This window comes from Hemiscyllium ocellatum, chromosome 23 (genome assembly GCF_020745735.1).
Source record: "Hemiscyllium ocellatum isolate sHemOce1 chromosome 23, sHemOce1.pat.X.cur, whole genome shotgun sequence".
NCBI classification, from domain to species: domain Eukaryota; kingdom Metazoa; phylum Chordata; class Chondrichthyes; order Orectolobiformes; family Hemiscylliidae; genus Hemiscyllium; species Hemiscyllium ocellatum.
This window is the reverse complement of record NC_083423.1, coordinates 22,563,905-22,576,061: the sequence shown is the minus strand read 5'-3', so window position 1 is coordinate 22,576,061 and position 12,157 is coordinate 22,563,905. Positions and strand designations below refer to the sequence as shown.

General features: G+C 44.3%; 1 protein-coding gene across 1 annotated transcript in view; it reads left to right on the top strand.

Moving 5' to 3' along the window:
• The window catches only part of LOC132826584 (C-type lectin LmsL-like), a 45,828-nt gene extending 36,516 nt beyond the window's left edge, over positions 1-9,312 (top strand). The window contains exons 4-6 of the mRNA XM_060842542.1: positions 3,009-3,137; positions 3,223-3,328; positions 9,092-9,312. Coding sequence (XP_060698525.1) covers positions 3,009-3,137; positions 3,223-3,328; positions 9,092-9,183 — 327 coding nt within the window. The 3' untranslated portion in view covers positions 9,184-9,312. The remainder of the gene's footprint in view (positions 1-3,008; positions 3,138-3,222; positions 3,329-9,091) is intronic.
• The last annotated feature ends 2,845 nt before the right edge of the window (positions 9,313-12,157 follow it).

Below are 12,157 nucleotides of genomic sequence, written 5' to 3'. Positions count from 1 at the left end.
TATGACTAGGACAAGTGGATAAGGCAGTAAAGAAGGTGAACAGCATGCTTCCCCTCATCAGTGAGGGCACAGAGGATAAAAGTTGGCAAACCATGTTGTAACTGAATAAAACTTTAGTTTGGTCACATTTAAAATAGTATGTGCAGTTCTGTTTGTCACATTATAGGAAGGATGTTGAAGCTCTGGAGAGAGTGCAGAAGATGTTTACCAAGGTGCTGCTGCATTGGGGTGTATTGGCTCTCTAGGAGAGATGAGGTAAACTTGGATCGCTTTCACTAGAACAGCAGAGGCTGAGAGGTGACCTGAGGAATATATAAGAGATGCACAGATCGGGTGGATAGTCGGAATCTTTTTCTCAGAGTGAAAATGTCAAATACTAGGTGGCATAGGTTTGAGGTGAAAGGGGAAAGTTGAAAGGATGTGTATGAGGCACATATTTTATCCAGAGGGCAGTCAGCATCTGGAATATACAGCTGGGGCAAGTGGCAGATGCAGATATGTTTGAAGATGTTGTTAGACAGACACAAGAACAGGCTGGGAATAGAGAGAAGACAGATCACATACAGGAAGGTCGGATCCATTTAGAATGACATCACGGTGATCACAAATGGTCAGCTGAAGGGCCTGTCTGTCCTGTTCCATGTTGTATTTTACATTCAAATGTTGTACCTTCCACCTGGAGCTTCAGCGGGTGGGATAGCTTATTTACAGCCTTTGGTGGATTTCCATAATATTTTGATATTAGCAGTGTTTTTGCAAATGTTGTAAATATGCCGTATATAATCATGATCTGAATTACAGTACAGACAGGTGTCAGGTTGAATTTGTCAGACAACGATTAAGGGTTCAATTTAGAGGGTGGACGAATACACAGATGCTCGTTTTGAGAAGCTGAAATTCATGCTGCAGTTCAAAATACTATATTATTAGCAGAAGTCGATTTGATCGTACAACTAATCCCAGGTATAGAAGAAAAACACAATGAATTACAGTAAAGGTAATTACCAGATAAAAGCAAGTGATCATTTTGAAAATTTAATATTTTAAAGATTCATAAAATCCTTCGAAATCACACTGTTCAACATCATCATGGCCTGATATAATTGCACTCGGAAAATGAAACATTTATTAAATTCTGAATGTGGAAGCATCTTGAACTTTCCCGCCAAATTCTTCCATTTTCGTCCCATTTACTTTTGTATGTTCTGAACCTCAACAACATTAACAAACCTGTCAAAGAACTAAAGATAAACCGGTATTTGACTAATACATCTCACTTTCATTCAGATATAATGGCACAATTAAAATGATTAATTTTTAATGATATTAACTTTTGGATGTGTAATGAATAAAGTGCATTAAGTATTGATAGACTTCGTACCAGTCTGAATTAATAAATGAATCAAAATGTGCTGTAATAAACCAAGTGCAGTAAGTAGAATTATGAATGGATGAATAAATGAATGAGTGAATGAATGAATGAAGACACAATATAGTAAACAAAGAGCAACGAATAGAGTTAATAGTACGAATGAATGAATGTGATTTTGTCTAAGTGGATTAATGAGATCATACAGTTTCCTTTGTAAGAGGTTTATAACACAGGGTCAACTAATGCACAAGATATATAGAAAATACATGATTTTTTGGCTAAAACAGGGGTGTACTTTGACAAAAGATTGACCTGTACATGGGTATATATGACAGTAAATCTCTGTACATGCATTGAATTTCCTGTCCATATGTTAAGTCAAATTTTACAATGGAAAAACACTGAAGTGCAGACATGGAAAAATTAACGGCTATATTTTGGTTTCACAGCATAATTAACAAATTCCAATCTAGCAATCCATAGCAATGATATAGGCTATTTTTGGACTCAATGTTAAACTCTCATCCATCATTTTACATTGCAATAATGGGGAGGGGGTGTGGCCTTATGTTCTTCTCTCTCATCTCTGTCCTTGAATGCACTCATTCTGGTTGATCCTCCCCTCCCCTTCTTTCCTGGGGGGAAACTCCCTAAGAGTGTGCCAAGAGATATTTGAAACTGGCACCCAACATGAAGGTCCTAACGAAGCAGGTCATGGGTTGACGTTGCCAGGTACTCACTGTCCATGTTCTGAATTTTCAGCATCTGGTTTGCTCCTGGCAGGTAGTAGGATGGGCAGCTGCATATTAATGAGTCAATATTTGCAGTTAACAAAGATTATTCCTCCTTAATAAGCAACTTACTACCCCCCAGTGAGAATCTCATCTCATTGCTGAGAAAGTAGTTTAAAGTTGCAGAGAGTTGTTCCTGATATCGAGATAGGCCTTGCAGGACCTCTCACATGTTCCTGCCACATTTCTCACCATATCCCATGTGGGTCAGGCCCTGACAAGACTCTGCCCTTCTCCATCATCCATTGGCTGTACATTTCAGCTTGAACCAGAATCAGTCATTGTGCAACTTTACAATCCCTACAGCAACAACCTGTTTAATTCCTAAGAACCCATCACTGAATCACATGATCTCCTGAGAATACGATCTAAAGTTGACAAGCATCAATGTGCTGTGGTATGTCATTGTGAGAAATCTGTTGCTGTCAATGTGGTCACTGCACAGTGACATGGACTGCAGAGACTGTCCACATCTGGATTGACAGCTGTGTGTGGATAAAACTTGGGGAGAACAGGAAACACAGTGTCACCCACAGAGCGTTTGAGCACAAGCCCAGCCCAATATCAGCTGTTACACAGAAGCTGCTGACATTTCTATCTGATGGGTTGAAGCCACAATGAGATTGGTCCCAAATCCTCAGCCTCAGTGTGGCACCATTCACTGAAGATTGGAGTCAGCCCATATCAGGTCCTTGTGGACACACAATCATGGGGCTGTAGTTTTATTGTTTATATTCCCCACTGCAGCAAAGTTTCAAAATTAAACCTGGTGGAGAAACATAATTGAATGTGTTCAATATAAAAATGTGACTAGGAATAAATTGCCTTTTTAAAATCATTTTAAGTGGCACTGTCGATCGCTGGCTCCTGGTGGTCATCTTGCTTCCATACACTCGGAGGAGCAGAGTCATTTTATTCGAAAGAATTCATCCCCATCTAAAGGTTTTTGGATTGGCTTGAATGACATCTACAAGGTAACGTTACTGGCATTGCTACTTTACATTATTTAGGGGAAGCAAACTGTATATTTTTAAATAGTATGAGTTTATATCTCCACAGGAGGGGACTTACCTCTGGACTGATGGATCTTCATCAGATTTTATGATGTGGAGGTTGAACCAACCCGATAACTTTCGTGGTGAAGAAAATTGTGTGCAAGCCGTCGGTAAGTCAATGTTGCCGAATGTCTAAGGGAAAGGTAAATAGATCCCTGGGTGTGATTCCAACTGGATTCTGTGTGGTTGAGTTTACTCCGACCGACGCTCCTATCATTCGAGTCTCACTATTCCACCGTCCACAACAAAACTGAAAAAAATTATATAGATTTTAGGAAGGGTTTGGAGGGATATGTGCTGGGTGCTGGGTGCTGGCAGGTGGGAATAGATTGGGTTGAGATATCTGGTCAGCATGGACGGGTTGGACCGAAGAGTTTGTTTCCATGCCGTATATCTCTATGACTCTATGATCAGTTGAAAAGCAGGTTCTAAACATTAAGATCTATCCATCAGGTTTCTTCACAATTCATTAATTTATTACCAGTAGAACTTATTGAATGGAGTATTAATCGATTTAACATAGCAAATGATGTTGAAGTGCAAAAGCTTATTATGAATCGAAATATCCCCTGAACATCACCACACACAGACACACACGCACTCACACACACAGAAACACAAACATGCAGGCACACACACACACACACACACACACACACACACACACTCACATATAGACAAACACAGACACGGACACACACACACAGACACACAGATGCACATACAGACACACGCATTCACACACAGACAAACACACACAAACATGCAGACATACACACATACATGCACACACACACACTCACACACAGACGCACAGACACACAAACATGCAGACACACATACTCACACCCAGACACACAGACACACACACAGAAACACACACACATTCAGAAACACAGAAACACACAGACACACGCACAGACACACGCACAGACACACGCACACACTCGCAGACAGACACAGACACACACACACACAGACACTTCACTGTAATACTTGGCTTTCAGAAAATGTTCCTTTCTTCTTCTTGAACTCTGTTGCTCTGATGTTCTGGCACCTGTCAAGTCACTAACCACTGATAGTCTCTGAAGTCAAATAATTCTACAGAGGCCGGTATCCCATCACTACGTCACACTTTTGTTACACATGAACACTCCTTCACTGCAGTACAGCCTCATAAAGAGGCACATACCAAAGTGACAGCTTCTCTAATACTCCCCTTTAAATCTGTCAGCCAGGGCTCCCTGATTGGAGCAGATTTACAGCCCCAATCAGGGAACTCATATTCTATGAGATCTACACAGCTGACCTTGTTACAATCACTGCATCCCTGACCCACTGAATCTGAGGACATAGGCTGCACCTTTTCCTTGGAAAGCTTCCTGGGGGTGTTTTAGCACCAGGTCAGGTTCTTCTGACTTGGAACCCAACACGGGAAGCGTGTAAAGCACAGGAGCTCTCCCTTTGCTCCAGGAGCAGCTCGGTAGAATTTCACTCCCTGCTTTCAGTGGCAAAGACAGCGAGGCAGCTACTTCAGTTATGTCCATCTCTGAGTCAGGGGACTCGAGAATGCTTGAAGGAGAGGGTGGATCCACAGCGTCCAGCAGCATTTCCCAAAGGTTCCCAGGGTCAGGGCATGGTTTGCTCCTGCACCGTTTGTGAAATTGCAGCTTTCATTCAGGAATGTTGCACGTAGCTGAATGTTGTACATTACTGACCCTGGTTTCACATCGACCATGCCTCTTACTGATGCAGGGCCTTGTACATGATTCTTATATCAAACTGCATACCCTGTATCAAACTGTCTTTTACATTTGGCAGAGTCTTGGGTCCAGCATTAGAGTTCTTGATAACATTTCACTCTCCCCTCAGTTTGGGAAGATTTAAACCTGTCCTACCCATTAGTGACTCTGCTGGTGCTGTCCCTGTAGTAGCATGTGGCATCGTCTTTTAATCAAACAGGAAGTGTAACAGCTTGGTATCTAGTGAGACTATATGCTGTTTCTTCAATCCAGCCTTCAAAGTTTGGACAGCCCTTTCTGCCAGGCCATTGAGTGAGGGGTGGTATTGAGCTGTCTTCAAATGTTGAATCACATTCAACTTGAAGAAACAACTAAATTCCCTACAGGTAAATGATGGCTGTTACCTGTGACTAACACTTCCAAGACTCCGTATATTGTAAACGATGTGCACAATTTTTCTATTGTTGTCCCCATGTTTGACAAATAGACCCTTTGCACGTCCAGTCACTTTGAGTGGACATCTGCATTGACAAAGAACATTGAACCCATGAGAGGACCTGTGTAGTTGAGGTGAAACCGAGTCCAAGCTTTACCTGGCCATTTCCACGGATGTGTGGCAGCTGCTGGCAGTACTTGGCCACAGGGCACTCTGGGCACTGCCCCCAATGCAGCTGTGTCTGCACCCAATCCTGGCACCAGACACAACCTCTCACCAAAATCTTTATTTTGGAGACCCCTCGATGGTACTGGTGATGTTGAACCAGTATTTGACAGTGACCATTGCTCAGGACAATCACTCTTGCTGTCTGTAATAATGTGCCGTACTCTACCGTGAGCTGGGCTCTCCAGGTCCAAAAAGCTTTCGGCTCTAGTTGTGGTGGCCCTTAATACCAGCTGTTTCAGTTTGGAAAGGACTGGATCTTTCTGTGTCCAAAGTCTGAGACAGTAGGCTGTGACAGGGAGTGTGTCCAGAAATTGTAATATCATTGCAGAGTCTACCATTGGGAGTACCACCACTGGTGTATCTGGTCTTGGGAGGCAGTTCAATACACCCACATTCATTACTCAGCCTCCTGGACAGTGCTTTATGTTATAAGTATAAGCCCACCACTGAATGTGGCCCCAAGCTATGGGAGGCACTGCCTTGTCCTCTTTAAACAGACCAAGAAGGGGTTTGTGGTCCATGATTTTTGTAGATTGTTGCCCATAAAGGTATTGGGGGAACTTGCTGACCCCAAATCTCCCTCTTTTCTTTCTGGGCATTTTTTCCCTCAGACTGCATCAATGTCCTGGATGCCAATGCTATTGGGCATTTGTTATCATGGAGCCACCTTTGAGCTAATGCCATCCTGACGCTGTACTGAGAAGCATCGCACATCAACACCAGATTATTCTAGGGACCATAGTGTGCCAACACCATCGAGGAAGACAGCTGTATCTTTAGTTCATTGAAAGCAAATGATTGTCTGTGAGAGCACTTCCAAGCCTGACACTTTATTAGGAGTTGATGAAAAAGTGCCAGGGTGGATGCCAGGTCACGCATGAACTTTCTGTAATAATTTACAAGTTCAGGTAATGACCTGAGCCTCTGGATACATATGGGAGCTGGGGGACCTTTGATCACCCTCACTTTATCTTCCAATGGCTATAACTGGTCTTGTCCACTCTGTCACCCAGGTAGGTCACTTGGGGAGCCTGGAACACAAGTTCCCCTTCTAAAATCTCCAAAGTGCTAGCTCCAATTTCTCAGAATGTTCCTCATTAGTATTCCCTGTTTTTATGATAAATGGTGATCTGGGTAGAAACTTGCAAAGTGGAGGAAGCCCAGGATTTGTATGTCCTTGGCAGATTGGAAGAGGGAGTTGACGTGGTCAACCACAGGACGGTGAGGTTGTTGGATGTCCCAGAGATGGTCCTTGAAATGTTCTGCAAGTTGGCACCTATCTCCCCAAAACAGAGGAGACCACTCAAGAGCAATGGACACAGCAGGGATGAGGTGTTTGGATGTGCAGGAAAATCTCTGCCAGAGATGGAAGGATCCTTTGGGGCCTTGGATGGAAGGGAAGGGAGAGGTATGGGTGTAAGTTTTACACCCCTTGTGGAGGCTGTGGAAGGTGCTGTGAGTGAAGGATGTGTTGGTGGGGGCGTTGGGGGGGTGTGGGCCAAACGAGGGTGTTCCGGAAATTAACAGAGCCTTTCAGGAAAGGTGTATTCTCAGAGGTGCAGCAGGCTGATCTTGTTCCAGTCACTACATCAAGTCTTGCAGATGCAATTTACCCAACAAATCCCACAGTCACTCTCTCAACAGAACAAACAGGTTCCACAGGGATTAGTGTTAGGTCCATGATCATTTAAACCATATACTAATGATTTAAAGGATGAAAGGGAACCTACAGTCACCACTTTGTGGATCACACAAAAACGAGGTAAGCCAGGAATGTCACAATGAGTCAGCAATCGTATAGAGTCTGGTCAAATGAGTCAGCAAAATCTTGGGAGATAGTCCATAACGTGGAAAAATGGTGGTAATGCAGTTTGTCAGGAAGCCAACAGGAGATGAATATGATTTCAGTGGGTTCAGTCTGCAGACCAGTGCAGCACAGTGGGATGTTTAGAGTCCTCAGGCAAAAATCCCAAAAGGCCAGCATACAAACTCCACAGATAATCACAAAGGCAGGTGGAATGCTGGCCTTTCCTTTAAAGGGAATGGAGGATTGGACTGAGACGGCTTTTGAATCAGGAAAGGAATCAAGGTTATGGGGAATAGGCAGGAAAGTGAAGTTGTGGATGATCAGGTCAGCTGTGATCTCATTGAATGGCAGAGAGGCCTTGATGGGCTGAATGGCCCACTTCTCCTTTGGCAGCTGCCTGTCCCACCCTGAACGTGGTTTTCTTTAGAAATTGCAGAGATCAGCTGGACAGCTGGTCCAGAGCAGCCTTCACTCTAACTGAAACAGAGCAACAAGGATTCACTGAAGCCAGGCATTGTTTAAACACAGCCCGAGCAGGGGCCGACAGCAAAGTAACACTCATCACCAATCATGTGACTTACAACAAACCTTGTTCTTAATAACCTCCAATACCCGCGGTGAGCTTTCACAATCCTCTTTGAAGAAACCACTCCAGATCAGACTGTAACATGTGATCAGCCTGTTCCATCTCAGCCTGCTCCAGCCGGTGATCAGACAACTCCTGTTCCTGAGAGAGCTCGCTACCGCCCTGGGCTCATTCCCTTATACTCCATTTCCTTGTCAGCAGCCAGTGAGATCAAACCTTGACACTGCCCTGCCTTCAGTGATTGGTCAGTTTGACCACGGGCAAACATCACAACAGTGTCATCTGACACAGTCTGTTCATCTTCCACTCAGTAAGATCATTGCTTGTTTTCTCTGGAAAGAGGCTCATCTCCCAGCTTTAATGAACCTTGACCTCAGGCCAGTCTGTTCAGGTTGTTCATTGAAACTATTTCCTTGCAGCAGAAGTGTGTGTTGTTTAAAGAACCATCGGATATTTATACAGCATCACCCTGTGGCTATTGACAAATAATTATCACACATCTCGTAGACAGTGTCTGTTTTAAATCAGAACTCAGAACTTCAGCCAGATAGTGACAACACTTACATTATTTAATGTAAACACACATCCCTTCAGACAACACTGAAAAGAGTAATGAAGACATCGTCCAACTAATTGATCTTTCAATAGAGAAGCTTCAAATGATTTTCTTTTCCCCATTGTGGCTGACCCAGTAAATATAAGGTTGTGACCGATATCTTACATCACGCAATGGGATAATGACAAGATGGGATCGAGTTAACTCAGTTGGATGGATGGTTGGTTTGCAGAGCAGTGTGATGCCAACAGTGTGGGTTCAATTCCCATCATCAGTTTGAGGGTACCATGAAGGACTCTTCTTCTCAACCTCTTTCCTTGACTGAGGTTTGGTGACCCTCAGGTTAAATCACCACCAGTCACTTCTCTCTAATGAGAGAGCAGCCCCTATGGTCTGGTCAGACTATGGCAATGCAACAACAACAAATGACGAGATTATTGATGCTCCCAAAAACAGAGGATGAACCAATCACACGCACAGTTGTCTAATTCACTGACCTCATTCTCTCTTTCCTCCAGGGAAGTTACTTTACTGGAACGATATGTTCTGCAAAGTCAAATTACATTCCCTTTGCTCCTACAAACTGCCAGGTCTCTGCTCTACTAAATGAAACCAACAACGCTCCATGGATCCTGACTGAGAGTGGATGTAGTGCCTCCATCTACTTGTAGTTGCGGTCACAGCCAATGATGACTGTACTGACTTAGTTTCTCAGCCAAGATTAAAAATTACATCATGAGTTGTGTGTTTGTTACTGTGAGTCTAGTTTATAGCAGCCTTCCTGTCCCACTGATGCTTCCTACCCATCTGTTCTGTCAATGCTATACTGGGGAGGAGACAGCAGAACAGGGACATGGATAGGTTTTATAATTCATTTCCACAATGTGAGTATTACTGCAAGGTCTAATTCTATTCCCCTTTGGGAAGGTGCTGGCTGTGAGCTTCCTTCTTGAATTAGTGCAGTGTGACTGGAACAGGTACATCCCGTCTTCACCGGGAGGGTGTTCTAGCATTCAGATACAGTTGGGATGTGGGTTAGCCACTGCAGAATTCACAGCCTCTGACCTGTATGTTATACAGCTGGTCCTGCAAATATTCTGGTTAATAATATTCAACTGTTTTTGTGGGCATTTGAAAAGCAAAGGCAATTGGTTGGATTATCTCTTGCTGACAATAACATTTGTGCATTATAAATGGTAAATCACAGAGTCAAAGATAAAGCAGCTGAAGCTACTTGGCCAAAGGGATTATCCTGAGGAAGTGGTGGCACTGTGGCTCAGTTGGATAAAGCATCTGGCTCATTAAATACATTTGCACAGAGACACAAACAGGAAAGGTTGAGAGAGACATGGATCATACACAGGCAAGTGGGACTAGATGAGTTTGGGCAGCTTGATTACAAGGATGAGTTAGACCAAAGTGCCTGTTTGTTTGCTTTTTGACTCAATAACTCCGTGAGTCGGTGATTGTTGTTACTCGCGCAGTCTCTGTGCACCACCTCAAATCACACATTGTGCAGTTAATGAGTTCTAGGGAGCAGTGAGCACGCTGGGCAATGGTTCCAGGGGAAGGCATCAAGGTGGGAGAGATGGAGAGGATGCTGGGGGTGTCAGAGATGGGAGTGAACTGGAGATGGGAGTGTGGAAGGGAGATAGGGTTGTGAGGGGTTGTGGGTAGAGAGAGCTGGAGAACACAGTAGGAGGGGCAGAGAGAGTGAGAGAAGGAAGGCCCACTCCCTCAGGCCCTCCTTGCCCAGTTCCATTTAATTTGTAATAATTTCATCGCCCATCTCCCTGCAGTGAAGGTGTTCAGGGTCAGATAATGGTCACAGCCGACTTGCACAATGCCACTGGTCCTTGCAAGTTGAACTTGGACATTTCAATGATTCTGAACTCAGCAGCAATGATTTTACAAAAGGCCAGCACTGGCTAAAGGTGAAGCATTGTTTGTTCAATGTGTGAGGATGATGTGAGAGCCACACACCATCACTTCATCATCTCTCATGGAAGGTTGATAGTAGTCTGTCCTGAACGCACTGGGAAGTTGAAAGATTGATGTTGATCTGGGATGGGAAAGGGTTCAGAGTGCAGTAAGTACTCCATTTTGATGTGACATACTGCTCACTGAGCTGATGTGGTATATTCACCAAGTTGCTGAGGCTGAAGCTGAATGTACGATGGAGACAAGGCCCTCATTACTGGCGTGCATGCAGCATGTCCCACTGTCTGGGGGAGTGTGTTGTGTCCACACCTGCAGGTGTGTGTCACCAATGACTCTCCTCAGACTGAAGAACCTCCTTCACTCCTTGGGTTTCCCAATTTTCACTGAGATTCCTGCATCCTGCCTCTGGTGGGAGCAGGTGTTGGGAGGGATGAGGGGGGGAGGGGGGGTGGAGGTTGGCTTTGGGGTCCCTGCTCGATTGCCCAGTTCAGGGTGTGAATGATTACACTCATGTGGGCATTTAGTGTCCCACAGACCCAGCCAGCAGCCGAGATCTATAGGAAGGGTTACCATCCCATCAATGTCTGATGGGTTTACACCCACCGTAGATGGATCCTTCAGGTGGAAGTGTAGTTCCAGGAAGCAGTATAAATGCTTCAGATGGTCACAGCTTTTCCAGTTCCAGGTACCTTCAGGCTGGATATGAGGAGACCAGGAATACCCACTGAGGAAATGGCTGCTCACTCTTGTGACATAAATAAACAGATGCAGATGTCAGCTCCAAGATATTCCACAGGGCAATCCGAGTGACCATGGAGAAGGTCACTGTCTCTTGATGATGGGATTCAGGTGCTGAGATTGATTGGGTAATGCCCTTCAACATTCCCTCACAAGGGTCTGGTGTACTGTGGGGATGGGATGTGCTCTACACTGTCTGGATGGGGTTAGGATGATGAAGCTGTGAACAGTGGGGTTACTGTGCAGCACATGGCCCTGTTCAATGGTGTGGACATGGAGGGAGATGCTGATCTGATGACCCTTAAAGATCACAGAAGAGGCACAATGAGATGCTCACAGAGGATGATTGGGATGTGCTACTGGAGGATTGTTTGTTGTGATCCTCACCAACAAACCCAATAAAGATACAACATTCTGTTAGATTGGCTGCTGCTTCCTTTACCACTCCTTCCATTTCCCTGGACACAGACAGACATGGGACTGTGTCATTGGAAGTTCTTTGAGCTCACGTTGTGTGGTCCTTCACATTGTTTCCTCTGAGGGAGTTAATGCCTGACTGAGAAAGTGGAAGGATTCCTCTTGCTTTACAACATTGCACATTTATTGTAGAACAGAAAGATTGCAAAGCAGCAACCCCTTCTGCTCCAAGCCCAACACAGTTATTCCATAAGTTAGCCTTGAGCAGTGTACATTTACAGCAATAATACAGTGCTATTTTAATGGGTTTGTGATTGTGAAGGAGCAAAGATGGCCTTTAGTAGGTGATAGGCTCTTCTTGTTGAATGTGGGAGTTTTGGGAGTATTACATGTTACTGAGGATTATGTCTGCAGGAAATGTATTTGGTTGCAAATCCTCTCAGATCGAATGAATCAGTTGGAAGCCCTTCTGCTCCAAGCCCAACACA